Source organism: Hippocampus bargibanti, linkage group LG13 (assembly GCF_051943395.1).
Source record: "Hippocampus bargibanti isolate YZ-2025 linkage group LG13, ASM5194339v1, whole genome shotgun sequence".
Classification (NCBI taxonomy): domain Eukaryota; kingdom Metazoa; phylum Chordata; class Actinopteri; order Syngnathiformes; family Syngnathidae; genus Hippocampus; species Hippocampus bargibanti.
Genome location: NC_142746.1, coordinates 4,896,398 through 4,923,752, shown reverse-complemented (window position 1 = coordinate 4,923,752; position 27,355 = coordinate 4,896,398). Strand labels below are relative to the sequence as shown.

The following is a 27,355-nucleotide window of genomic DNA, read 5'->3' as shown; positions in this document are numbered from 1 at the left end:
CCGGCCAAAAAAGGTCTGCGTCAGGTGCTGGGGAACTAGAGCACCTTGATGAAAAATGGGCTACTGGAACAAAGCGGAGATGGACGAGATGCGATAACATGGCTCTGTTGGAATGCTACTACTTAAGCAACCCTAGTCAGAGGGGTTATATGCGGAGAATGGGGGCTGAATGGTTACTTCGAAACCCACAGTTACGGTTGACCACGAAACAACTAGTAGCTCAGTGTTCCAATAGCCACAAACGGCAATTGCTATCACAACTTAAGATTGATGAGGTACAACACAAATTCCAAGGTGAAGGCCCCCAGGCTGCCACATCAGAGGAAGAGGTTCAACCAGAGATTGGGAGGCAAGCCCCAATGAATGATGAGATTGGGAAGCCAGCCCCAATGAATGAAATGCTGAGCGAAGCAGCAACTGACCTGAGAGATAAGATCATGGCAAGATTGAAAACTGGGCAACTGAGAAACCGATTACAACGGCTATGTGAAGTACCACCTGAAAGTCTCATGGAAACTGTGAATGCAGCACTGAGAATGATCCCGACCGGAACGATCACGGAAACCAATGAGCTGATATACGCCTCAGCATCAGTAATCCTAGAGATGCTTGGCTACAAGAGCAACCATGAGAGCCACGAGATTCATTACCATGAAAAGACGGTTGGAGGCTAAGATCAAGGCGGCTCGGAAACATGTGAGTCAATTGACGGAGACCCAGAGGACATCAGAGGAAGAGGTTCAACCAGAGATTGGGAGGCAAGCCCCAATGAATGAAATGCTGAGCGAAGCAGCAACTGACCTGAGAGATAAGATCATGGCAAGATTGAAAACTGGGCAACTGAGAAACCGATTACAACGGCTATGTGAAGTACCACCTGAAAGTCTCATGGAAACTGTGAATGCAGCACTGAGAATGATCCCGACCGGAACGATCACGGAAACCAATGAGCTGATATACGCCTCAGCATCAGTAATCCTAGAGATGCTTGGCTACAAGAGCAACCATGAGAGCCACGAGATTCATTACCATGAAAAGATGGTTGGAGGCTAAGATCAAGGCGGCTCGGAAACATGTGAGTCAATTGACGGAGACCCAGAGAGGTGTGAATAAAAGGCCAATACCCAAGAGGTACATGCAGATAACCATACCTGAAGCACTCGAAACTGCCAAACAAAGGCTCCAGGCCTTGTCCAGTCGCCTAAAGAGGTACACGAAAGAGAATGAGGCCAGAAGAATAAACAGGCTGTTCTCAACACAACCTGCGAAAGTGTACGCTCAGTGGCAGGGTTCTAACAGCAGAGCAGACCCTCCAAGGCTGGAACCTGAAAGATACCGGAAAGGCATATGGGAGAAGGAGGTCGCACATAACAGCAGTGCGCAATGGCTGGTGACTCTGAAAGAGGAGCACAGCAACCTCCCTGAACAGAACCCAGTTACCATCACAGCGGCAGATATACAAGAAAGAGTCTCAGGTATGAAAAACTGGAGGCACCAGGCCCGGATATGGTCCACACCTACTGGCTAAAGAAACTCACAGCTCTCCACGAGCGCCTCGCAGCACAAAATAACCAGTTGCTGATGGATGGGACTCACCCAGGATGGCTAACCGAAGGGAGAACAATCCTGATCATGAAGGATTCCTCAAAGGGTGCAGTTCCTTCCAACTATCGGCCAATAACCTGTCTCTCCACAACATGGAAGCTCATGTCAGGCATCATTGCGGCTAAGATATGTGGACACATGGATCAATACATGAGCAAAGCACAGAAAGGCATTAGTAGAGATGCTAGAGGTGCCAAACATCAGCTGCTGGTTGACAGAACAGTCGCACAAGACTGCAGGTCCCGACATACCAACCTGTGCACTGCCTGGATTGATTACAAGAAAGCATATGACTCGATGCCACACACATGGATCACTGAATGCTTGGAGTTGTATAAGGTCAACAGGACGCTGAGAGCCTTCGTTGCAAACTCGATGAGGATGTGGAAAACCACACTTGAAGCCAATGGCAAGCCACTAACGCAAATGTCCATTAAATGTGGCATATACCAAGGTGATGCACTCTCCCCACTGCTGTTCTGCATAGAACTGAACCCCCTCAGCCAGATAATCGCCAAGACAGGCTATGGATACCGCCTCAGAAATGGAGCTACGAATAATAAGGTGGCCAAAGGAAGAGATTCAGACCACGGATGTTAAGACCCGAAAACTCCTCACCATGCATGGAGGGTTCCATCCCAAGTCCAGCACCCTGAGACTGTACACAAGCCGTAAGGAAGGAGGCCGGGGACTAGTGAGTGTGAGAGCCACTGTCCAGGATGAAACATCCAAGCTCCATGAATACATCAAAGAGTAGGCTCCGACGGATGATGTACTCAGAGAATGTCTCAGACAATGGGGAACAGAGGATGAGGTGCTGGAAGAGGGACAATCATGGGAGGAAAAGCCCCTACATGGGATGTACCACCAAACCTTAACAGAAGTGGCTGATCTCAAGAAGTCCTATCAGTGGTTAGAGAGGGCTGGCCGAAAGGACAGCACAGAGGCACTCATCCTGGCTGCTCAAGAGCAGGCCCTGAACACCAGAGCCATAGAGGCAGGGATATACCACACCAGACAAGACCCTAGGTGTAGGTTGTGGAAAGAGGCACCCGAGACAATCCAACACATAACTGCAGGGTGTAAGAGGCTGGCAGGAAAAGCCTACATGGAGCGCCATAACCAGGTGGCTGGCATAGTCTACCGAAACATCTGTGCGGAGCATGGACTGGAAACCCCAAGGTCAAAATTGGAAACACCTCCCAAGGTAGTAGAGAATGACCGAGCAAAAATCCTGTGGGACTTCCAGATACAGACTGACAAGATGGTAATGGCCAACCAACCAGATATCGTGGTCATAGATAAAGGGGAAAGGAAAGCCGTTGTTGTGGATGTAGCCGTCCCGAGTGATGGAAACATCAAAAAGAAGGAACATGAGAAACTCGAGAAATACCAAGGGCTCAGAGAGGAGCTGGAGAGAGCCTGGAAGGTAAAGGTGACAGTCGTGCCTGTGGTGGTCGGAGCACTCGGAGCAGTGACCCCCAAACTCGAGGAGTGGTTGCAACAGATCCCAGGAACAACATCGGATATCTCGGTCCAGAAAAGCGCAGTGCTGGGAACAGCACGAATACTGCGCAGAACCCTCAAGCTTCCTGGCCTCTGGTAGAGGACCCGAGCTAAAAAATGGGGGACAGACACCACCCATGATGGGTGAGGCGAGGATTTTTTTTTTTTATATATATACAGTAAAGTCTCGTTATATCTATATCGTTTATATTGATAATACTGCTTATTACGACACTATTTTCATTTCCCGTGCACATTTCTAGTCTGTTTATGTATACAGTAAAGTCTCGTTATATCGATATTCAAGGGAGTCCGAAAAAATATCGATATAACCGGGACTATCGATATATCCGACCCTGTTTGCATGTAATTTTCTCCGTGCGTGCATAGAAATAGTATCGATATAACCGGGACTATCGATATATCCGATATCGATATAACGAGACTTTACTGTAATTAGTTCCGTTTAGTACGATTTGTGGTTTTTACGATTATTCCGGTTACTACGGTGCTCTTTTTCATCTCTCGCCGCCCATTTTGCTATGTTTATATCGATACACGCCATCGGTCGCGCCATTGCTCAACTTGGTCGCGTGACCTGGTCACGTGAGTTTGTTACGTGACCAGCTCCCATGTAGCAGAGCCATTTCCATTTTCAGACGCTAGCTCGTGTGTAGCAGACAAAATTGAAGTGTTTGTGTTAAAAGGTAAAAATGGGAAGCAGAAGAAGATTGATGACTTTTTTAAAATTGCATACATAATACAGTAAGATGTAAGCGTTGCAGTTTCCCTGTTGTGTTGTGTACATGCCCACTGTACTGTATATGAATGCAATCGTTTTTTGCAACGTTTCTTGTTTTGTCTGCTGATGCATGATGATTTTGAAAATTACTGTACATTCCATACTGTGTATTAAAGGACAACCGATGTCACTTTTTATTCAAATGCAAAAACCAATAAATATGACTTCACGCCAAGACGTCTTGCATTGCTTGTGAATCCAAACAATGGCTTCAGATTCGGATAATATGCTTTCTTATTACACATCCAGTTATGAATATGATTCAAATACACTGTAGTTCTGAAGAGGAAAGCATACAGGTTTTCAATCGATTAAAGAATTATATGTGCTATTTTGAGGCAACATTGGGGGACCATCTCTCACCCGAAAAAAAAAGCGGCACAAAATGGCGAGCTCATGGCCAGCTCCGTTTCTTATATGGTGCTTGGATGCCCTCTTTTGGCAGCTTTTGTTAATGCAGTTCGGCGCAGGACGGATATATCGACAGTACGCTTATATCGACATTTTTTCTAACTCCCGAGAATATCGATATAACGAGACTTTACTGTATATATATATATATATATATATATATATATATATATATATATATATATATATATATATATATATATATATATATACAGTAAAGTCTCGTTATATTGATATCGGTTATATCGATAGTACCACTTATTACGATACTATTTCTATGAACGCAAGGAGAAAATTACATGCACGCAGGGTCGGATATATCGATAGTCCCGGTTATATTGATATTTTTTCGGACTCCCGACAATATCGATATAACGAGACTTTACTGTATATATATATATATATATATATATATATATATATATATATATATATATATATATATATATATATATATATATATATATATATACACACACACACACACACACACACACACACACACACACACACACACACACACACACACTATATTATGAATATGATTCAAATAGTTCTGAAGAGGAAAACAAATGTTTACAATCGATTAAAGAAGTCCTTCCGTATCAATTCGAGCCATCAGGACTCCAATGTAGTGTCCCAGACAATGCACAAGATGGCGCCCAAGCAACATTGGAAATGGGCTGATTTGTCTGCTGGGAATTTGTGTCAACTCGTATCAAATAGTAGTCTTGGTTTGGTGCAACACACGATTCACCATCGCATTATTTATGTTCTCCTTTTGCCATTTTAGCCATCAATTTTTCCATCAATAAGGATCAACACGAAGTTTTCAGACCAAACAAAGTACCCAAAATGCATTGTGTGTCGCATTCTTGTTCAGGGGCGTTTCTGACGTGACATCACGTCAGGAATTGTCACCAACTCAAAAACAAGACTTCCTGAATATTCAGAGCGAGTCTTAAACCGTAAAATATAGTTATATGCGGTGGAATCTTTGTAAAATACGCTAAGAAGTCATTTGAAGTGATTTTACAAATTATGGACATAACTTGTCCGGAGCCGTCGGTTGTCCTTTAAATGTATTATATTAACTCATTCACTGCCAGACGATGTGCACATATGTGTCCACTCTGGTACCAGAATTTTTGATACATTCACTCAAATTGCAGGGCCCACAGAATATTGAGTTTTAGGACTACATAAACATTCAATGCAGCGTAAGAGACCTCAGACTTTCTTCTTTCATCAGAAAAAAAAGTTTATTTCGAACCTTCTTGGTTGTAAAGTTATCTGCATTGAAAGGTAAATGCTGCCTCCTCATGAGAGGGAAAAACATTACCAGAGGTCTGACCGAAGCTTGAATTGCACCCCCCATAAGAAAAACCAAAACCCGACCAAATTCGGGAATCGCGCTCCACGTCATGCTTTTTAATTCCTGAATAAATTCGGGAATGGCAGTGAGTTAAATGTATGAATGGGTTTATAAATACTGTATATAATTGTGAAGTTTACTGGCTTTTTAAAACATGTCAACTCCAAATCAAGTCAATAAATTGAACTGACTACATTTTCGTAATCCGGAATACCTAAACTATTGGCTTGCAACCAAGTCGGGGTGTCGCCTGCCTAGTGTCTAAAGATGGCTGGGTTAGGCTCCAGCATGAATGAAATACATAAACTCTATTTTAAGCTCCATGGCTGTAAATATTTTAACATACTGTATTTTTTTACTTTGAATAAATTACCAAAAATAGCAACAAAAACATTGTTTCAGTTTGTGTAGTGTCCAGGAAATGTAATTACTTCAAATTTGGAAGAAGGCTGAAACGTAGCTTGCATCTAAAGAAGTGATGCACAGAATACTTTGTGGGTGGACTGTCGCTAAATAGTTGTGCCTGCATGTCCTTTGTGTTGGTCTGACTGCTGACATGATTCCTATCACTAATCATGGGCACCTGCCTACTCCCCTTTTCTTCTGAGGCTTACAATATCTTATGGAAAAACAAACGAGTGCAGGTAAGAAAAATGATCTTAAATGTTAAGTCTGGAATGTCTCTGTGCTTAAAATATATTTTCTCTCTTCGTTTTAAGGTACTCACCCCAGCCAGTGTATGTCCGAGAGTTATGCTGTTGCTTCTATAACTGTTTTAAAAATGATGGAACATAGATCCTGCTCCATAAAAATATTACTATTTTTCACCCTTAAAAATCACAACAGTGAATTTCAAATTCCACCAACAATGTATTCACTAATGCATACTTATAGCTTTTATTGGATTGGATTGGATATGCCTTTATTAGTCTCACAGTGGAGACATTTACATTTTATTTTATTGATGTTTATATCTAAAACAATGGAATGGTCGAGAAAGACATACATACATACATACATTTGCATTTGTGAGGGAGGGTGGGTGATTGGGCCTTTACGAAAAAAGCAGCACTTATTTAGTCGCCTCCTTAATTGTCTAATCATAAACACATTGGCTGCGTGCCATCAGATAGCTTGCTAGCAGCTCTGGAGGCTAATGGAGGCTGTCACAGCTGCATAAAGACAATGTTAATTACTGTGCATGGTTTAATCAGAATCAGAATCAGAATCAGAATCATCTTTATTGCCAAGTATGTAGAACACACAAGGAATTTGTTTCCGGTAGAACACGCTGCACTAGTATCGTCAAAAAAACTGCTAAGTGGCACTATACAGTTCCATTTTGGCTACTGTTGAAAGAGTTCAAAGAGTTAATGGCTTGGGGGAAGAAGCTGTTTAAATGTCTGCTGGATTTATAATTAAAGATTTTAGTAAATATATGTTCTGCTATTGTATTTGTCTCAAATATGTCAATTATAAATACTGTTTAAATATTTCAATATATCAAATACAATACAATATATCAAAACCCTGGCGCACAAATTCCAAGAGGTGCCGGGGGAAACGCTACTTAGTGCATTTTTTGTCGATTGTGGGTGGTCCCGTTCCCCATTAACCGTGATAAACAAGGGATCACTATGTATGTAAAATCTCCAATTTTTCTATTTTCTGATCCGCCAAGGGTCGCAGGGTGTGCAGAAAAATGTGACAAGTGAATGATACATGTATCTGGATAAAAATCCATAAATGGTCCAGTAATAAAAAAAAAACAATACAGGCCTCAGGCTGGATTCTTACTATTAAATTCCACAATCCTTGAGCAAGCATCAATGGACATGTATTTAACTGCAAGGGCTCCTGTCTTTATCCTTCGTGCTCAATTCACCCTGTACCTGAGCCCCTACGATCTCCTATGATTGGTGAGCCCATGGGTGAAATGATCGAACCAAGTTGCCTTTTCTAGGTCTTAAAGCCCTACCCTACACAGTGGTCTCTCCATCTGATTGCACAATGACAGAAATCTGGGCAAGGGGAAGTGAGCTCCCTGTTTTTTCCATTGTACTAAGTAACTTTGTAGATGAGATATGACGACACAAAATAATAAAATAGCATGCAAAGCATTGTGAATGTTACACGAGGCAAAGCATCTTGAAGTATAAGGGGGATTTAATTTTTTTTTTTTTTTTTTTTTTTTTTTTTTTTTTTTTTTTTTTGCTTTTCAGTTGAAAATGCGTGCAGGTGGGATGAATGAGTCATCCAAATGGAAAAAGCAGAAACGTTCACCAAAGCCACCTCACCACATGGTGCGAAGTGCTTCTGCACAGGCTGACCCTACCCAGTCTACAAACCTAAGTAATACCAACCTATCTGGTAAGCGGTTTCAAGCATTTTTTTTTTTAAAGAAATTGCATTTTGTTTCCCACCTGCCTCCAAATTCATTTCTTCAACCCGTGACCATTTTATATTTCCCTTGAGCTTTCCTTGTCCTCTATTTAGGAGGAGTTGTCTTAATGGAGAAAATGTGTTCACTCCCAGCCTCAGACAGTGCTGGATCTTCCATCTCTAGTCCCACAACAACAGACAGTGGCCTAGATTCCTCCTCCAAAGCCACTTCTCGGGAAGACCTCTCTGACCTGGATCAAATTAGCTTGTTTGCAACTACACCGGGCAATGTTAACCCACTCCAAGACATAGATCCTGGCTCTCCAAATGCACAGGTGAGGCTGCAGTCATATTTTGTATGTGGCTAATGCACAAGTGAACTGAACATGTTATGTATTTTTCTATATGAATGAAGTCTGAAGATAGCGCGGCTCAATCAGCATCAGTAGAGTCAATCCCAGAGGTTCTCCAGGATAAAGACTCGATTGCAGAACATTCAAGTAACGCCACTGTCCATGACATGGACTACGTCAATCCCAGAGGTGTCCGATTCACACAGTCTACACAAAGAGATGGTAGGAGTTTTTACATAATTTGGTCTGAAAAATATATTTCCATAACTGTAATAGCCAACTGTAATGGTTATAGAACACACATTTTTCATGTTTCAAAGTTCCATGTGATAACCTATAGTGTGGAATTTCAGTTATGGATGGCGTACACTCATCTAAGATTGGGCGATTCTGTAAATGTGATTATGGATTTCATGTTGATTGAGCATATTTGCTCAATCAACCAGCAGAAGTGTGTGCATCAACCATGTCCTGCTCTGTTTTCTGACACATATTTCAGGAAATTGTCATGTTTGTTTTTGTTTTCTTGTATCTGTTACAGAAAGTATTAATAAAACAGTAAATAATAAAAAGCTTAACAATGTAAAGTTGTTTGGCTCTTTTACAGAGCCTCTATTAAGTCTACAAAGGTTATCCATCGCTGGTTGGCGTGAGGCACATAGTTCTTTTTCTGTGTATTTTCATTTCATCATTTTATTTATTTTGTACGCTCTTATGTGTTTTCTCTGTTTACTGTTTTTTATTTTAGCACTTTATATGTGACTATGTTTAAGTTAATGTAATTTCTAGTTTTTTTGGATTTGTCGATTTATTTATGTTTACCATGTGGCCCAACCCTGTACTTTTATTTTCTTTTTAGGTGCATCCCTCATCCCCTATGGTCTGCCATGTCTAAGGGAACTCTTTCGGTTTCTAATCTCCTTGACCAACCCTCACGACCGCCACAACACTGATGCGATGATGCACATAGGCCTGCAACTGCTGAATGTTGCCCTGGAGTCTGCACACTTTGTCAACTACCAATCTTTGCTAGGACTGATCAAAGATGAGCTATGTAGACATCTTTTCCAGGTAGAGTCCAATCTGCCCCTAATAATTCGTCGAATGACAGGTTTTTGGGATGTTACTTTTAATTTTACTTATTCCTAAGTGAATGACACAGACACAGCTTGACTTAAAAACAAACCATATATGGGTAAAATCGAACAGTTACAACAAGCAAAAAAACGGTGTCACACTAGTGTAGAACATCTTGATGTGGCAATATTAATCCACATTCGCAAAAAAAAAAACTTTTACAATACAATACATTTTTATACAATAAAACTTGTAATAATAGTCTATCAGATTGTGATGTGTGAATCATCTGTGAAAAGCACTGTTCACCTCACCCCACAAATCCTCAATTGGGTCCAGGTCAGGATTCTGGTGCGATCATGTCAAAACCTGAATCATTTGTGAGTTAATTTTTCATTGATCTCTATATGTTTCGGGTGGTCAATGCATCTAATTAGAAAAGGGCAACCCACCGGCAGAAACAATTAATTTAATCACACACAAAGATTTAGAAAAAAAAAACATTGAAGCGATTAAAATATTTACTAACGGTCTGTAATTATTCACAATTGCTGCAGTAATTTGACACATCTGGTTTTCCTTCCATAGAAGTAACAATGTTTACTAGCCAACAATTAGAAATAAGGTGTTAAAGTTTTACATGTAGTATATTATACATAAAATGTGATACTTTGGAAAGTGGTCCAGCTGAGTGTGAATAACATCAATTTGTTTACCTTTCTTTCTCTTAGATGCTAAGCATGGATCGTATGAACCTCTATGCTTTGTCGTTACGAGTGTGCTTCTTTCTCTTTGAAAGCATGAGAGTGCATCTTAAATTTCAGTTGGAGGTAATGTCAGTATTCTTTAATTCTACCTTAAATTAAACAGATCAATGTCCCACATGTACTTCATATTCATCACAAAATGTGCTTACACCTGACAGACGTATCTGAAGAAATTGATGGACATAATCACATCAGAGAATATGAAAATGCCCTATGAAATGAAGGAAATGGCTCTGGAAGCACTGGTTCAGTTGTGGAGGATCCCCAGCTTTGTTACTGAGCTGTACATCAACTATGACTGTGACTTCTACTGCTCTAATCTCTTTGAAGACCTTACCAAGCTGCTGTCAAAGGTAGTCTCCCCCTTGTAGGGGACAAATTGTTGCATTTAAGGATGGATTTGTTCATTTTTTTCCTTTCAATTCCTCCAGAATGCATTCCCTGTATCAGGGCAGCTCTACACCACTCACCTTCTGTCACTCGAAGCTCTACTAACTGTGATTGACAGCACCGAGGCTCACTGCCAAGCCAAAGTGCTAGACAACACATCTTGCAATGACCAGTCAGAAAAACTGCTCGTGGAGGACGAAAATGTTATGAAAAATGGACTTGATTCTACAACTGGTAAATTATACCAATATTTCATTTTGTGAATCTTTTGTTTTGTGAATCGTTTATTTATTTGCCTCGTGATCTCAACATGTCTATACATTAATTGATTATACTTTTCAACCCCAAATTTCTCATATTTTAATCAAGAGGGCAGTATAAATGGTTTGAATTTTCCTCTCACGGATCATGGTCAAGGATGCCTATCAACCAATGGAAATCTGGTGTCAGAAAAGATGAAATTGTGTGGAGAGGATCGAGGAGAAAGTGACACCAGTAAGGCTAGAGACCTGCATTGTTTCAATGATACAAATAGACAAACGTAAGCTAGAACTAAATTGTACTTCACATTGTTTCTTTCAGCTGAAAAGAAGATCTTGAAAAATCCCCAGCGTTTCTCTTCAAATTTACCTGATTCGCAAGAGTTGCTTGAAATTAGAAAAAAGAAAAAGGTGATAAATACACACACACACACACACGTGCGCGCATATACACACACACACACACACACACACACACACACACACACACACACACACACACACACACACACACACACACACACACACACACACACACACACACACACACAAAATATATCACTCTCGTTTGCAGTTCTTGAATTGTAATTTTGCTGGTGCGTCATTGACCAGCAGTCGAAACATTGGTCCATCATTAGCAATCTGTCACGATTTCAAGGCGAACTAAAACCCTAATCTGTAATCATTACCCAATCAACCAACCGTCATTGTTATTTTAACCAGGCTTCAAATTAAATTTGTCACAACCATTTTTTCGAGACCATCACATCATCTCTTTTCATATTTTTGTTTATTCCGCTTTTTCTTGGGAGTGGTAGGTGTAGCACAAAGCAAACACACATCCAAATGAAGGTTTAACAACGCACACGCACACACACACACACACACACACACACACACACACACACACACACACACACACACACACACACACACACACAGAAGCAAGCATGGAGAACAGAACAGAGATTTAGTTCCCAGACAACACTGTGAGTTGACCAAATTGATTAGTGTTCAAAGTTTTTTTTTTTTTGTTGGAAGATGAGTAGATCTCCAGTGCTCTGCTTGGCTTGCCTGGTGTATTCACGTCTGTGAGCCAAACAGGTGCAAGGCACTGCTCATTTTTCGTCCGGTAACGGAAAAATGATGATAAAGTAGATCCGCCGGTACTGACCCAGCTAGTGACAAAGCCATTTCCAGCAGTGCTGAGTCTGTCACTTTCATGCCCATCTCTGGTTGTTTGGACACAGCAGAGTCCATATGTAATTGTATCCTTCATTTTGTCTGTTCATAGCTTCTGATAACAGGAACAGAGCAATTTAATATGAAACCAAAGAAGGGAATCCAGTTTCTTCAGGAGAAAGGGCTTCTCAGTAATCCAATGGATAACAACCAAGTTGCTCAGTGGCTTCGAGAAAATCCCCGATTGGACAAAAAGATGATCGGGGAATTTGTCAGTGATCGCAATAATATGGACCTCCTCGACAGCTTTGTCAAGTAAGATATTCGCAAGATATTGAACAATTTTCAATGCCAAATTTAAGGTTCTTGTGATGTGGTGGTGATTAACTTTTAAACATTTGTGAGAGCCTTGAATGCTCACTTATACAGTAAATATGAACTGTATTCCAGCACCTTCACCTTCCAGGGCCTTCGAATAGATGAAGCCTTGAGGCTTTACCTTGAGGCTTTTAGGTTACCCGGAGAGGCTCCAGTCATCCAAAGACTTCTGGAAACGTTTACAGACAACTGGCATGTAAGTCATTGTCCCTTTTTGTAAAATCTTTACATAAACGGATATATTTAGAATTACATGTATAGTGTATCTTAATGCATGTTTTTAAAAAGAGGATAATAAGGCTGATGGACAAGTGTACAGTAGAGGAGAATGAATGTCATTGCATGTGGAAAGTTTATTTCCATATACTCCTCCCAAAAAGGATTGTAAAGTTTTTATGGCAAATTCAGAAGCAGAATGTATTTTGTTTTTCTACTTTCATTCCTTTCATCACTTTTCTGCTGTGAAATGTAAATTTCTCCACTGTGAGACTAATAAAGGCAAATCCAATCCAAATATATACCAGCCTTTGGCTACAATATTTAATAATACTACTACTACTACTACTAATAATAATAATAAAAATAATATTTAATTTAATTTAATAATCAGTTTGCTGACGAAGCTTCTAGGATAAGAAGCGAAACGTCCGACACCTTCAAAGAAGTACAGATGACGGCTGAAGAAATATTTGCATCGATGGACCATTCCTGTACGACTGAGAGCTTACACAGACAAAATAATAATAATAATAATAATAATAATAATAATAATAATAATAATAATAATAATACATTTTATTTCAAGCACCCTTCAAAGCTCTCAAGGACACTTTACAGTCACAGACAAGCATAGATACAATAATAAATAAAATACAATTATAAATAGAATACAATAAATACAATAGAATTATAAATAGAAACAAGAGATAGAGCTAAAATCTGTACAAAATACGTAATATTTACATGGTAATGTTCATTTATACTTATAGTACATCTAAAAAAATTGAGTTTTGCAAACATCCAAAATTTGCACCTGTTTTTTGTGTGCAAAGCTTTTGCGGAGGCCTCACATACTCTGGTCCTCGAGGGCCCTTATATTGCATGTTTTAGATATTTCCCTCTCCCTGAATGAAATGATCAGGATTTTTATCAGGCTTCTGGAGAACTTGCTGATGATGTGATCATTTTAATCAACTGTTTGAGAAAGGAAATATCTCAACCATGCAAAATAGGGGCCTTAAGGGCCGGAGTTGATGACACCTGCTTTGGCCCTGAGACTTGAGTTGGTTCATTGCTGAAATTGGCAACTTCATGTATACTGTACTTTCCACAGCACAACCTAAATTTGAACCTAATTGCCTTTACCCCTATCTGCCAACAATGACAACATTGTGAAATATAACCTTTTCCATGGACAGCTCGTTTCAGCGAGCGTAAATTTGGTTAGGATGGTGACAGCATAATTCAAAACCTGTCACATGATTAACCCTCCGTTTTATAGTCATTGGATGACAACAGTTTGAAAGACGGTACGTCCCTGTCAAACACACAGGTGCTCCCACGAGGAAAAAAGCTGGACTCTATTGCTGGAAACATTTGTCTTCCCAAAAATAGCATGCAAAACTATGTGACCTGGAAACTATTCCTGGGAGTAACCTTTTCTTTGATAGAACACGTAAAACAAAAATAGTAATCTTCAAAGCCTTACTGAGTCATTATAGGTAAGGGTGAATTGGTTTTCCACCCTTGTGAGTCTAAATGATCTGATTCAAATTTTGTATGACATCAATCACTGGTCATTATCTGTTTACATTTATCATTTGGCTCTTACCACGACATAATCTATAATCTTCTTTTACTACGTTTTTGTCTTTGCAGAAAGTAAATGGCTCTCCCTTCTTGACAAATGATGCAGGATTTGCCTTGGCCTACGCAGTTATAATGTTGAATACTGACCAACATAACCACAATGTCCGAAAGCAGAATATCCCTATGACTGTAGAGGTGAGTGATGTCTCGCCACCTCACTCACTCACTCACTCACTCACTCACTCACTCACTCACTCACTCACTCACTCACTCACTCACTCACTCACTCACTCACTCACTCACTCACTCACTCACTCACTCACTCACTCTTGTTACTCTGCAGAACTTTCACAAAAAGTACCCATACAAGTTTGGAATAATGGACAACACTGGTATTTTTGTTTGTAACTCGATGCATGACGTCAGTTTTTGATGGTCCTCAAGACCAGAGTAAAAATGTTCGTTCTTTTTAGCCTTTAAAACTAAAAGTGCAAGTTCCATACTAGTTATCTTGGAACATTCCTAATCTTCATATATCAATTGTTTTTCTTTTTGCTGTCTCCACGGTGCATACCAGTGTCTGATGGTATGACAATCCTCTGGGAATTGTAGCATTTGCACTGGCGCAGCTTGGCACCTCAGAAATCCCTCAGTCAACAGCTATAGCCAGTGGTGGTCTGTCTGAGAGGTGAACTCGTAAACATGCAGCTGAGGGACTGGGGGAGGCGCTCTGTTTTCACCTGTTGTCCCTGCCCATGCTTTTAGCGGCTTCGATGGCAGATTGTGAATATGAAACAGGCTGTGAGGTTTTGTTAATGGACCCACATATCTTCATAAACAAATAGCAAGTTAATATTTTTTAGCTGTCCCTGCTTCATTTTCTTTTATGGCTGTTGGTCATCCACGTGTCTCCAATTCATTTGATAATCACATTTCCAAGAGTGCTTTTCTAGGTTTGCGGAAGCAGACATTGGACCTGTTGACTCAGAGAATAGGAAGGTTAGTTTTAAAAGGCCGAATAAAAGTGCCGCCAAACACTAAAGTTAGTGAGCAGCTTGCAATGTGCAGTATTGACCAGAGCATATGTTGCCACTGCGGTTATTTTAGTCGTGGGAAAACTATTCAGCGCATCAGTTTGTAAATCAAAGCATTTCATGAAGTTCGACAGTGGCATGGTATCTTTTCAGAGAGACATAGGTAAGAGGAGTTCTGTTATGTTAAATTGTGTTGAACATGCTGCCCCTCTTTCAACATTTCATTTTTTTGTCCACCTGGTGGTGGGAGAACACCATGTTTCTCTCTGACAGGAAAAGCACTGGAAAACTCAACTTGTTCTTGCACTCTCGGCAAGCATGTGTAAAAGCGTTATCAAAAAAGTGTTCCCCAGATAATAATGTTGAGTTCACGCTGTAGTCCTCATACCCCAATTCCTGCCAGCATCCAACTTGAGTTTGTCAGTTATCACTAAGTAATTGTGTTTATTTACAAGGGGAGTTTGACCCTAATCCCTGTTTTGGAGATTTAACCATATTAAGTGACACATAATGTGTGTACCCACCTAGGGGTTCTAGGTTAATTGTTCAGTGAATGCTCAGTAAAACTAAGGCAACAGACTTTGTTATATGAACTGAAAATGAGAGGGTCCACGTCTTGAAATTTTTTGAGTAGCAATTTTTGTTTTCATTTGAGTCACATTTTTTCCTACTTTTCAATGGCATTTTTTACTGTTAATCCCTGAAGCACGGTTTAATAAACAATAAAAATACAACAATGTAACAGGGAATTTGAAAGTACCGTTGCAGCTTAGAAATATCTCTGTGTATTTTAAGTGTGGTGCTGAAATTTTGATTTAATTGAATATTCAGATAGGTTATTTTAGCATGATTTACAAAAGAAAACGTAATAAATCATTTCATAAGTCATTTTAATTTCAAATATTCTCTCTGTACAACATTCAGCACATAAAGCATATGTTGCATTGTATTGTATTTATTATTGTATCTATGCTTGTCTGTGACTGTAACGTGTCCTTGAGAGCTTTGAAAGGCGCTTAAAATTAAACGTATTATTATTATTATAAGACTCACAGCAAAAAATAAGGGCTGCAAAATGGAACTGCATAACTAAGATATTTCTCTGAATAAAAAGTGGCCTACTTCGAAGCTACCAACCACTAAATGCTTTTTATAGGCTTCTTGGTATTTTGGAATGGTTTGCAATCGCTTCCCCAAAACTGCTGTTCGTCACTTTTTGTGATTGGATGGTGTGTGGGGGTGTGTTACTTTTTCAGAGATACTCCAGATCGTTTTGATTTTTTTCCCCTCTTGGTACACAAAGTCACTATAGAGAAACTGCAATTTGTAGACAAGGACAAAGGCTTGCACAGGGTTAATATCGTTGGTGCATTTGCATTGTCACTGTTGAAACAGCTGTATAGGACCAATGGTAAATTGACCATTAATGACCATGGATATTACGGAGAGCAAGGTCCATGTTGTTTAAAGTCAGCACCCAGTGTTTGCCACATAGATGACTGTATGTTTATAGATGCCGTTAAATCTCAAACTTATTTTGATTAGCAAAATGTGATGTGAACCTAATTATTTCAAGCCTTGTACTGGATATAATTGAATTGGTGAACATTTTTGCTCCAGAAGAATAAGATATTCTACTTGTTTTTGTTTTCAACAGCAATTCAAGAAGAATCTGAAGGGAGTTAATGGAAACAAAGACTTTAACCAGGACATGCTCGAGGATATCTACAATGCGATCAAGTAAGCTTGAGTAATATAATACAGTATACAGGTCTTTAAAATAACTACAATTTGAAAAAGAACATATCCAACACACATCTGTTGTTTATGGTGTTTACAAATGATATAAATGAAGCCTATTTTATGACAAAAGTGTCGTCTTGAACTGTATTTAAATACAGGACTGTGGCCTCGTGGTATATGTAAATAGAGAGCTAGCACAATTCCAAGATAACTTCACAAAATGGTATATTCTGCCTCAGAAGACACATTTTTTTTTCAGAAACTAGTGTTTCAGTATCATGAGCAACTGCACAGTCTATATATTGCTAGAAGATACTTTGCCAAAATTGATGATCCAGGACCTGCACCTGACTTCAGACAGAATTATTCCAAGCACTTTATGATGCTTCAGTCATCTCTTGTGATTGAGACATCTGTGTTCAACTTTTAAAATGATGATTCATCTTCCTTTTGCAGGAATGATGAGATTGTGATGCCAGATGAGCAGTCTGGTTTAGTGAAGGAGAACTATGTCTGGAGTGTGCTGCTGCATCGCGGTGCTACAACAGAGGGGATTTTTCTTCACCTGCCACCTGCCAGCTATGACCATGACTTGTTCACTATGACCTGGGGTCCAACTATTGCAGCCCTCTCCTATGTCTTCGACAAGAGTCTGGATGACAACATTATACAAAAAGCCATTGCTGGCTTTAGGTACTGTACATATGTGGACAATGTGTCTGTCTGTCTGCCTGCCTGCCTGCCTGTCTGTATGTATGTCTGTCTGTATGTCTGTATTTTTTTTTCTTTTTTTTCTTTCGGAATCTTCAACAAAGTTCACTGTCATCTCAGAAATTAAACTGGAAATCTAGTTTAAGAAAAGCAAAAAAATGTTTTCTTTTGGCTGTACATAACATTCAAGGTCAGCCAGTCTTTCAGTTGACGTTTTAGGCTTTCAAAGGTAATTTTTTTGTTTATAAATGTGTTTTCTCCACCGTTGAAATATAAATGGCCGCTTAAAAAGCCTTCCAAAACATGGCTTTGGCGTCTTCCAACCACATCTATACTATCTCTACACTGCATGACTACACACTTTTGGAATGGGTGCTGGTTTGAAAAAAATGTTTTTTTTTTTTTTTTCATGAATTATGGTTCAAGGATAATGCTGTTGGAGATCATGCAGCTGAAATCGTATGCTGAAATTGTACACTGTACAAATGTTTGTGTGCCTAATACTGTACAAATGTGCCTCTGCAGGAAATGTGCCAAGATAGCAGCTCACTATGGATTCAACGATGTTTTTGACAATTTGATCATCTCACTCTGCAAGTTTACCACTCTGAGCAGCGAGGTGTGAAAACGTTGCATTTGTCACGGTGATCTGTTATTAATTGGCAACATCTAGTTCATGATGACATGGCAAGATATTTGATTTGGTACCGTAACCATCATTTTTTACTCATCACGGTTTCTGATATGGTCACAGATTGTTGTGGTATGATGTACACTATGCAATGTATTTTTGAAGAGCTGTTTTATGGAATCATGGCGTGTGAAAAGAATACAAGACACCAAACAAGACAAATTGTCTGTGTAATTTAATACTAGTCACAACACAGTTTGATATGAAACTACAGTAGTGCTGAATGAAATAAGCAAACTTGTTTACTTTTGGGGCTCCTTAAATGCCATCAAGAAAAACACTCTTGAACAGTTAAGATGGAAGAAAGTTAGCATTGACATCTCACTGGTGGTTTTCCTTTCTAGTCAGTGGAAAACCTTCCGAGTGTGTTTGGGAGCAACATAAAGGCACAAACAGCCGCCAAGACAGTGTTTGATCTTGCCCATCAGCATGGCAACATCCTTCGAGAGGGTTGGAAGAATATATTGGACTCCATGCTCCAGCTGTTCAGGGCTGAGCTCCTACCCAAAGCCATGGTTGAGGTCAGTTTCAAGTGCTTGAAGAATAAGAATTAAGACATTGATTTATAAATAAATTAAACATTCTACAAATTTGATTCAATTTTCAGTCTGTGTATGGTTGTCAATCGTCTATTTGTTATAATTTAATGTTTCAACTTCTCAATCAGGCAATGGTCGCCATCAAGTTTGTGGTTTCTCAAACTTTAATAACATCAATTTTGTTGAACCTGTTGTATTACAGCTGACTTGAACTGCATTTTTAATCGAATGTTTACTCATTTTGTGTGGCGGTGGTGAACTGCTGTTCTATTTTGTTTTTTTATGTGGTGGGTATTGCTACCACCTATAGGCGGTCCTTGAATATTGACCTCTATTTTATTATTTTTTTAAATCAGGTGGAGGATTTTATTGAACCAAATGGAAAGATCTCACTTCAAAGAGAGGAAACTCCTTCTAATCGGTATGTATGATTTTTGGTTGGAAACGCGGATGATGTTTTGTGTGACAAATCTTTTTTTTTTTTTGCACTGATTTGTACAAAATGTTTTCCAACTGCATTGAAAGATTTAAATGCAAGCAATTTAAAAATGTAGTCATAAACGCAAATAAACAACTTTTGTCTTTTACAACATCCATTCAGTGGGGAGTCAGCAGTGTTGAGTTTTGTCAACTGGCTGACTCTGAGTGGAGCTGAGCAGTCTGGATTAAGAGGACCTTCTATGGAAAATCAGGAAGCCAAACAGGCCGCCATCCTCTGCATACAGGTGCTGAGTACAATTTAAAATATGTGACTTCAATCAATACATTCATTCAAAATATTACCACCAAAAAGCCGAGAGCCTCTGTAACACTAGGTTCAAGTGAATGAAAATTCTGCATGATGGATATTGGTCTGGTAAAGTGCCAACTGTTTTATCCATCAATATTTGTTCATGCTGGCTTGTTACAGCACACCATCGGGCAACAATGCTCTAGGTTACAGCATTGGCTTTACTTACTGCATGCCATCACAAAATGGAAACTGCACAATGCACACCAACCAGTATGGTATCTTTGTTACAACAACCATTTCCCTAAAGTACGCACTTACAGTACATTCACAAATACATTATTTTGCGTCAAATAACTATTTTTCACGTTTTAATCACGGTGCAGAAAATAATGGCTATAAGTCATGAATATCATCATCAATCATGAATCGGTGTCAGAAAAAAAAGACAGAAAAATACTAAGCAGCATATTAGCAAATACGGGTCCACTGTATACTTGAATTTCTATGTTTATCTTCAGCAATGTGACCCAGAGAAGATGATTACAGAGAGCAAGTTCCTCCAGCTTGAATCTCTACAGGAACTTATGAAGGTAACTGTTGGATTTAATTTAGCTGTAAATGTTGTTGTTTTTTTAATGTCCTGCTACCCATTAGTTATCTTTTTTGTGATCTTGTTGCTGAGAAGACTACATTAGTTTCTTCATTACAAATTAAAGAATAATTACATTATCTTCTACAGGCTTTGATATCAGTCGCGCCCGATGATGAGACTTATGATGAAGAGGATGCGGCCTTCTGCTTAGAGATGTTACTGCGTATTGTAATGGAAAATCGGTAATTGTTGCAACAAAGTGATACAGCATTTGTTTCGCGTTTTGACATTTTAGTGCACTAAAAATGTGTATTTGCTTTTAGAGACCGTGTGTCATGTGTATGGCAGACAGTGCGTGAACACCTTTGTCACCTCTGTGTCCATGCTAACGAGAGCTGCTTCTTGGTGGAGAGGGGTGTAGTAGGACTCCTTCGTCTTGCCATTCGCTTGCTACGACGAGAAGATATTAGTTCCCAGGTAGAGCAGTTACTCTCTTCCATATGTTTACATATCAGTTTAATAGCTACAGTGTCTCGCCAGAATTTAGGAGCTCCTTTACTTCCAGGAATGATTGTTCCTTTCTATTGTTCTCTTTCTAAGCTGCAGTTGTCTAACTTAAGTCTCGGAGTCCAGATCCGCTCCACCACTTCATTTTATGTCGCCCACGGAAGCAATAATATGTGCTCTCTGGTTTTCCTCCTTTTTAATTATTTGTCATCCCACATGCAGGTACTCCTTTCCCTGCGTCTCTTGCTTATGATGAAACCCCATGTTTTGTCCCGGGTCAGCAGAGAGGTCGCTTATGGCCTTCACGAGCTGCTCAAGACTAATGCGGCCAACATCCACAGTACAGACCATTGGTACACACTCTTCTCACTGCTTGAATGCATTGGTGCAGGAGTGAAACCTCCTGCTTCCTTTCAGTTTACCTCTGCCAGCACGGACATTGACACAGGTGCAGTATTACTTTGTCTCATAGGTGTAGGGCACACATTTTATGGATATTAACAGTTAATAATCTTTTACAATTTTGAATCGATGCATTATAAATACAACGTTTCAATATACACTGTACCTCTTTCAATACACACTGTTCTTAACAGATCCAAATCAAACACTAACTGGAAAAAACGGAAAAAGTTGACTGTCCATGAGACCATAAATATTAAATCATTTAAATCAAAAGACAAGACATGAACATTTTCCTTTTATTGCCAGATACAATAGCATTTGGATTTGCATGTTTTTGTATTTTATTTGAGAATGGTCAATGACTTTTTCACATAGAATCATAGTCTTGATGTCGTATCATATTTTCCAGAATATAAGGCACACCTTGAATGAACGACATATTTTAAAACTTTTTCCATATATAAGATGCACTAGATTACATGCCACATGGTCAGCTTTTGAAACATTTGAAGGCTTTTAGGTGTGCCTTATAGTGCGGAAAATACGGTTTATATTTTATAACTAATTCTGAAGGAACAATGCTTTTGTTTGCCTAAAATGTGGTTTCTTCAAATTATGTCTCAGTTGTGTTTGAGATCTACAATGATACACTTCGTAAATACCTATAAATGAATGCAAAACCATTGTCTTTTCCATCTTTTGAAGTAACAAAAAAACAATCTGTTGTCTTTGTGCGCTCAGGTGCCCAGTCAGATAGTGAGTTACCATCCCATCATGCGAATGAAGTGAGTTTAGATCGGGGCTACACATCTGACTCAGAAGTCTACACTGAACACAGCAAGGCCCGAATCCCTCGCTCCACAACAGATGTGGATGTAGCGAGCAGTGGATGGCTGATGGTCAGTACACAAACATTACTTCAGATGGGCTTCTTCTTTCACATTCTCATTCAGAAAGCCCTCAACTTAACCTCTTCTTGTTGTTTTTAGGTTGGAAAAGAGGATTTAGAAACCAGTAAGGCCCCACTTGTCAACTCCAAATCTCAACTCAATCATCCCTTGGTCAACCAGTACAGTCTGACACTGGGTCAGGACCTAGGCCAGCATGACACAAAGTCTCTCATCAAGTGTGTCGAAACACTGTCATTTATTGTCCGTGACGCCGCCCACGTCACACCGGACAACTTTGAGCTGTGTGTTCGAGCCATCCGGGTTTTTGTGGAAGCTAGTCTCAATGGAGGTTAGTTATTCAAATGCACACAACTAAGGTTATTACATTGGCAGATCATTCTGAATAAAACATCACATATAAGATTCTCAAAATATCTATGAAAGACCGCCTTCTTTCAAGTTTTGGAAGGGATATTTATTTCACTTAGTATACTACCGGATACAAATTCCTTGTGTGTTCTACATACCTGGCCAATAGAGATGATTCAATGTTGATTCTAATTAAATATAATAATAATTATATAATGTTCTAAATATGATTGATTATTGAAACATTTGAAATTTGCAAAGTACCGGTAGACTACGCGACAAATGGCATTTGACCCCATCTACTTGAAGTATATTGATAGGTATTGAAATAATTTGTTCCTTCCTGACATCAGATTTTATTTTAAAGTATATTCATCACCCATAATTTTGTAATCATAATGTTTAGTCAGCATAATTATCTCACAAAGTCAACCAAAGTAAATACAAAATGCACGATCCAAACGATGAAATTGGATTGGCTATATACTCTATGTGCATCTGGTTTACTGAAGGAAATGATGCAATGTCACAAAAACTGTCCAAAATTATTTAAAATAAGAAATAATTTACAGTTGAGTGACTCTCAAATCGCGGTTGACGGGCCTCACTGTGAACGGCAAATATCTGCCTAGAATTGACACCTATTGAAATGGATTTTTCAAAAGAATCCTTTTTAAATTAATCCGCCTGAAATTTTTCCATAAATGTTGCTAAACAGTCGACATATGTTTACCACAAAAACAGGGAGGCGCCGACGTAGGCATTGGACAGGAGAAATGGGTTGGGTAGATTCTAGCAGAAAACTAACAGAGAAAACAAAAAATGAATGATTTTTTAAAAATATTGAAAATGAATGTTCATCTACCTATGACTGTAATAACAGTCACATATGACAGGCAGAGATACTAGATGCCCTTCCAATTCATCTTAAATGGCAGACGGTACAATATTAATAATAATAATAATAATAATAATAATAATAATAATAATAATAATAGTGTGCCCTGCGATTGGCTGGCAACCAATTCAGGGTGTCCCCCGCCTCGTGCCCGAAGACAGCTGAGATAAGCTCCAGCATCCCCCGCGACCCTAATGAGGAATAAGCGGTACGGAAAATGAGATAATAATAATAATAATAATAATAATAATAATAATAATAATAAATTTCATTTATAAGCGCCTTTCAAAATTCTCAAGAACACTTTACAGTCACATGAACAAAATTACTGTTTTGTATAAGTGAATTTATGTCAGTTTATTAGTCATTGATTCTTATTTTAAATAGATAAACAACAAAGCATGTGAACAAAACCAATCATTGAAATTGTATCAAGGAACTATATCAAATTTAAATTCACAAAACGTTATAAACTGTGTTGCAAAGACGTTTCAGCATATTTCATTCTTCAGGTTACCGCAACCATGACAAGAAGAAGAGTCACAATTCTGCCAAGTCTCGTTTGAGAAAGAAAGCTGGATCAAAGGAGAAAGAAAGTGGAAATGGAACAAGACGAAGTGGAAGTCGAGCCTCCAGTCAGCGTCCATCACGTTCCCATAGTGATGATGAGGAGGATGAGGGTATCCCAGCAGGTTACCATACGGTGTCATTACAGGTTAGTCGGGATGTAAGTACAGGAGCCTTCTTTTTTATACTATCTAAAGTCAGTGAGCTCACGTTTACCAAAACCAAAAGCTACCAAAATATATATACAAGGGTACAAATCTTAGTGAGACTTAAAAATGTTTGGATTGCAACGATTGGTTGCGCAACACAATCCGGATTTTAATTCAGATCACCAGGTTACAAAAACAAAGAATAACTGATCACTGATACGAGCCAAAGCTGGACCAATCTATCCTATCTATTAACACAACTGAAAGAGGCAGTGTGTGGAATCATAGACTCACCTACCCTAAAACACAGATCACAGATTTATCCTTTAATATCTGCCGATTAAATCTGTGTAAAGTCTAATTAGATTAAGGGTCCCATCATTCATTTTTGCTTTTTAATTCATTTTGACCACATGAATAAAGTAATGTCTGATATTCATGGGGTAATTTTCAGTACAGTTCATTTTTTTTCATTCACTTTTATATTTCATATTTCAGTCAATCGGTTAATTTAATGGCGGTGAAATGAACACTTCAAATTGTCTGTCGGTGTGAATGTGAGTATGCATGGTTTTCTGACTATACCATGCAATTAACTGGTGTCAGACAATCTAGGATGTACACCACCTCTTGCCGAAAACCGTTGACATAAGCGGCTGAGAGAAGGAATGGAATTTACGTTGTACAAATACTCAAGATAACAGAATGAGCTGTTTTTTCAGATTTTTTATTAATTAGTCCAGCTCATAAAAGAGGGACATTCTAATTTGATCTCTTATGAACTTGTGTGAATGAAATGTTCCTTTATTATTTTCTAACCTAGTCGTCAATATTCTGACATCCAATGGATGTTCTGATCTCACACGAAATCCTCTCTGCTGTTATTTTCTGCTCCTTCAATGCCATCAAGAAAAACACTCTTGAACAGTTTTCTGTGCATTTAGAATTACACTGGCTGTTTTAAGACCCTCCTATTGAATATTGTATTCTGTGAGCTGCTGGCACATTTTCCCAGCTGTCTTAGCGCAGTAAGCTGGGGACACCCTTAACCGGTTGCTAGCCAATTGCAGGGCACATAGAGACGAACAACCATCCATGCTCACACTCACACCGGGGGACAATTTAGAGCATTCAATCAGCCTGCCGTGCATGTTTTTGCAGTGGGAAAAAAACTGGAGTACACAGCCAAAACCCACATAGGCCTGAGGAAAACACACACAAGGTGGCTGAAACGGGGGTTGAACCCACGGTCTCTTTAAGTTGACAGGCTAACCACTCGACTACTGGGTCTCTAATATTTGTATTTTATTTATTATTATTACTCATTTTATTATTATTATTACTTATTATTATTATTATTTATTTATTATAGTTCCATTCATAGCATGAAAACTTTTCAAGCTGAATTTTGTGTTTATCCCTGTTTTGTTTATGTATTTCATCCATCCATAATCCGAGCTGTTTATCCTAACAAGGGGCGTAGGCATGTTGTCGTTTATCTCGACTGTCTCCAGGCAGTGGGCAGGGTACACCTTGAACCAGTCAAGGGCGCACACACACAGACAACTATTCACACACACACACACACACACACACACACACACACACACACACACACACACACACACACACACAATTACACAATTTGATTGTGTCGCATCCCTGTCAACGATGAGCAGTGTCCACGAGCTCAAATTTAATCTTGGAAAAAAGATGTGACCTTTTTTTCTTAATGGGGAGGAGCCCTCTCAATAGGATGAGAATGCAGTGTAAGCAAAGCAGTACCTACTTTGGAAATGGGCTCTTGCACCTACAATATTTGCCCGAATGTATACAAAGTGTATCCCTGGGCCTTGTCGGGCATTGCTTAACATTCATAATCTATCATACACATTGAACAAAAGCATTGACGTTTGCTCTTTGTGTTTTTTTTTTTTGTATGTTTTTTTGAATCTGTATTGATGCAGTGTGTCTCTGCTGGTTCAGCTTTTAGACTTGATGCACACATTGCACACTCGGGCTGCCAGCATCTACAGTTCGTGGGCAGAAGAACAGCGCAATTTGGAGGCTGCTGGTAAAAAGATTGAAGCTGATTCGCAGACACTGTGGACGAGCTGCTGGTGCCCATTGCTGCAAGGTCAGCTCATATCACATTGTGCAACTCCATTCACATGTTCACTCCACACACTATTTTCATTCTAGTAGAGAATGTGTTGTATTCTTCTTTTTCGTTCCTCTTACTATACAGTTTCTGTTGGGAAATCTAAATGTATCCACTGTGAGATTTAAATAAGGTAATCTAATCTATTGAATACAGAAGTAATGATAAAATATTTTTTGAACATTACTTTCCATTTTAAGTACAGTATCAGTCTAACATATCTCCATAAATTGACATGTCTATGCATATTTGTTTACATATGATTTGTTCCCTCTTATAACTCACCTTGCTCCTACCTGTGCGAGTTGGCATGCGCACGCATGTATACAAACATGTCGGCATATGTTATAGTTTTTTTTTTCTTGTTTTTTTGGGAGAATAGATAGGTTCCTTTCACACACACACACACACACACACACACACACACACACACACACACACACACACACACACACACACACACACACACACGCAATCTCATAATCACGAAACAAACAAAAAATCTAAAGATGTTAAAATAGTTCATGATTGTATTTGAAATTCGTCACAAATGTACCTGTCAGGATTTCTCCTGGCTCAAATTGAGACAGAAGTGGTACCATCCCGACCATGCCAATACAGGGAGTATATGGTTGTACACTGTGTTCTTCAGGTATTTCTGTAAGTGCAATTTTTTTGAACTAGTCTGAAACATTTTGATATTTTTTTGTGCAACTCACATATGTTAATTGGCTTGACTGTAGTAGCCTGTAACCAGACCTCACAGTCATGAGACGTAAAAATAAAAGATAATACTGTATATAGATGGCTTTTATTTTGAAAGTGGTGCGCGAGGGAATGACCTGTTTCTTAGATTTTAACGTGTTTGGAACATTAGTTTGGCAGCCTTGCTGTGACATTTCTCAATGGTAATATGGATGTATTAATTCAATGTCATTTACGTCGTACGTCTAACATTTATATTTTCCAATGACTCATAGCCGTGTATTAAAAGAGTAGCATGTAATGCCTTATACAACTAACATTAAATGGAAAAGAATTGTCCCCCTGTCCCGGTCTGGTATTAACC

At 39.0% G+C, this 27,355-nt stretch overlaps 1 protein-coding gene across 4 annotated transcripts in view; it reads left to right on the top strand.

Annotated features, from left to right (window-relative positions):
* The window catches only part of gbf1 (golgi brefeldin A resistant guanine nucleotide exchange factor 1), a 74,709-nt gene that overhangs the window by 39,247 nt on the left and 8,107 nt on the right, over positions 1-27,355 (top strand). For 2 of the 4 annotated variants that reach the window (XM_089011599.1, XM_089011598.1), the window contains 26 exons: positions 7,922-8,069; positions 8,196-8,416; positions 8,497-8,656; positions 9,294-9,505; positions 10,243-10,341; positions 10,437-10,631; positions 10,710-10,902; positions 11,038-11,163; positions 11,251-11,339; positions 12,223-12,425; positions 12,561-12,684; positions 14,367-14,492; positions 16,989-17,071; positions 17,531-17,767; positions 18,311-18,404; positions 18,821-18,997; positions 19,372-19,436; positions 19,617-19,740; positions 20,267-20,338; positions 20,488-20,582; positions 20,664-20,817; positions 21,070-21,295; positions 21,994-22,151; positions 22,242-22,491; positions 23,922-24,136; positions 26,112-26,262. In XM_089011599.1, coding sequence (XP_088867725.1) covers positions 7,922-8,069; positions 8,196-8,416; positions 8,497-8,656; positions 9,294-9,505; positions 10,243-10,341; positions 10,437-10,631; positions 10,710-10,902; positions 11,038-11,163; positions 11,251-11,339; positions 12,223-12,425; positions 12,561-12,684; positions 14,367-14,492; positions 16,989-17,071; positions 17,531-17,767; positions 18,311-18,404; positions 18,821-18,997; positions 19,372-19,436; positions 19,617-19,740; positions 20,267-20,338; positions 20,488-20,582; positions 20,664-20,817; positions 21,070-21,295; positions 21,994-22,151; positions 22,242-22,491; positions 23,922-24,136; positions 26,112-26,262 — 3,997 coding nt within the window. Of the gene's footprint in view, positions 1-6,307; positions 6,344-7,921; positions 8,070-8,195; positions 8,417-8,496; positions 8,657-9,293; positions 9,506-10,242; positions 10,342-10,436; positions 10,632-10,709; positions 10,903-11,037; positions 11,164-11,250; positions 11,340-12,222; positions 12,426-12,560; positions 12,685-14,366; positions 14,493-16,988; positions 17,072-17,530; positions 17,768-18,310; positions 18,405-18,820; positions 18,998-19,371; positions 19,437-19,616; positions 19,741-20,266; positions 20,339-20,487; positions 20,583-20,663; positions 20,818-21,069; positions 21,296-21,993; positions 22,152-22,241; positions 22,492-23,921; positions 24,137-26,111; positions 26,263-27,355 lie in introns of all 4 variants that reach the window. The other 2 variants (XM_089011597.1, XM_089011600.1) reach the window with 2 other exon arrangements.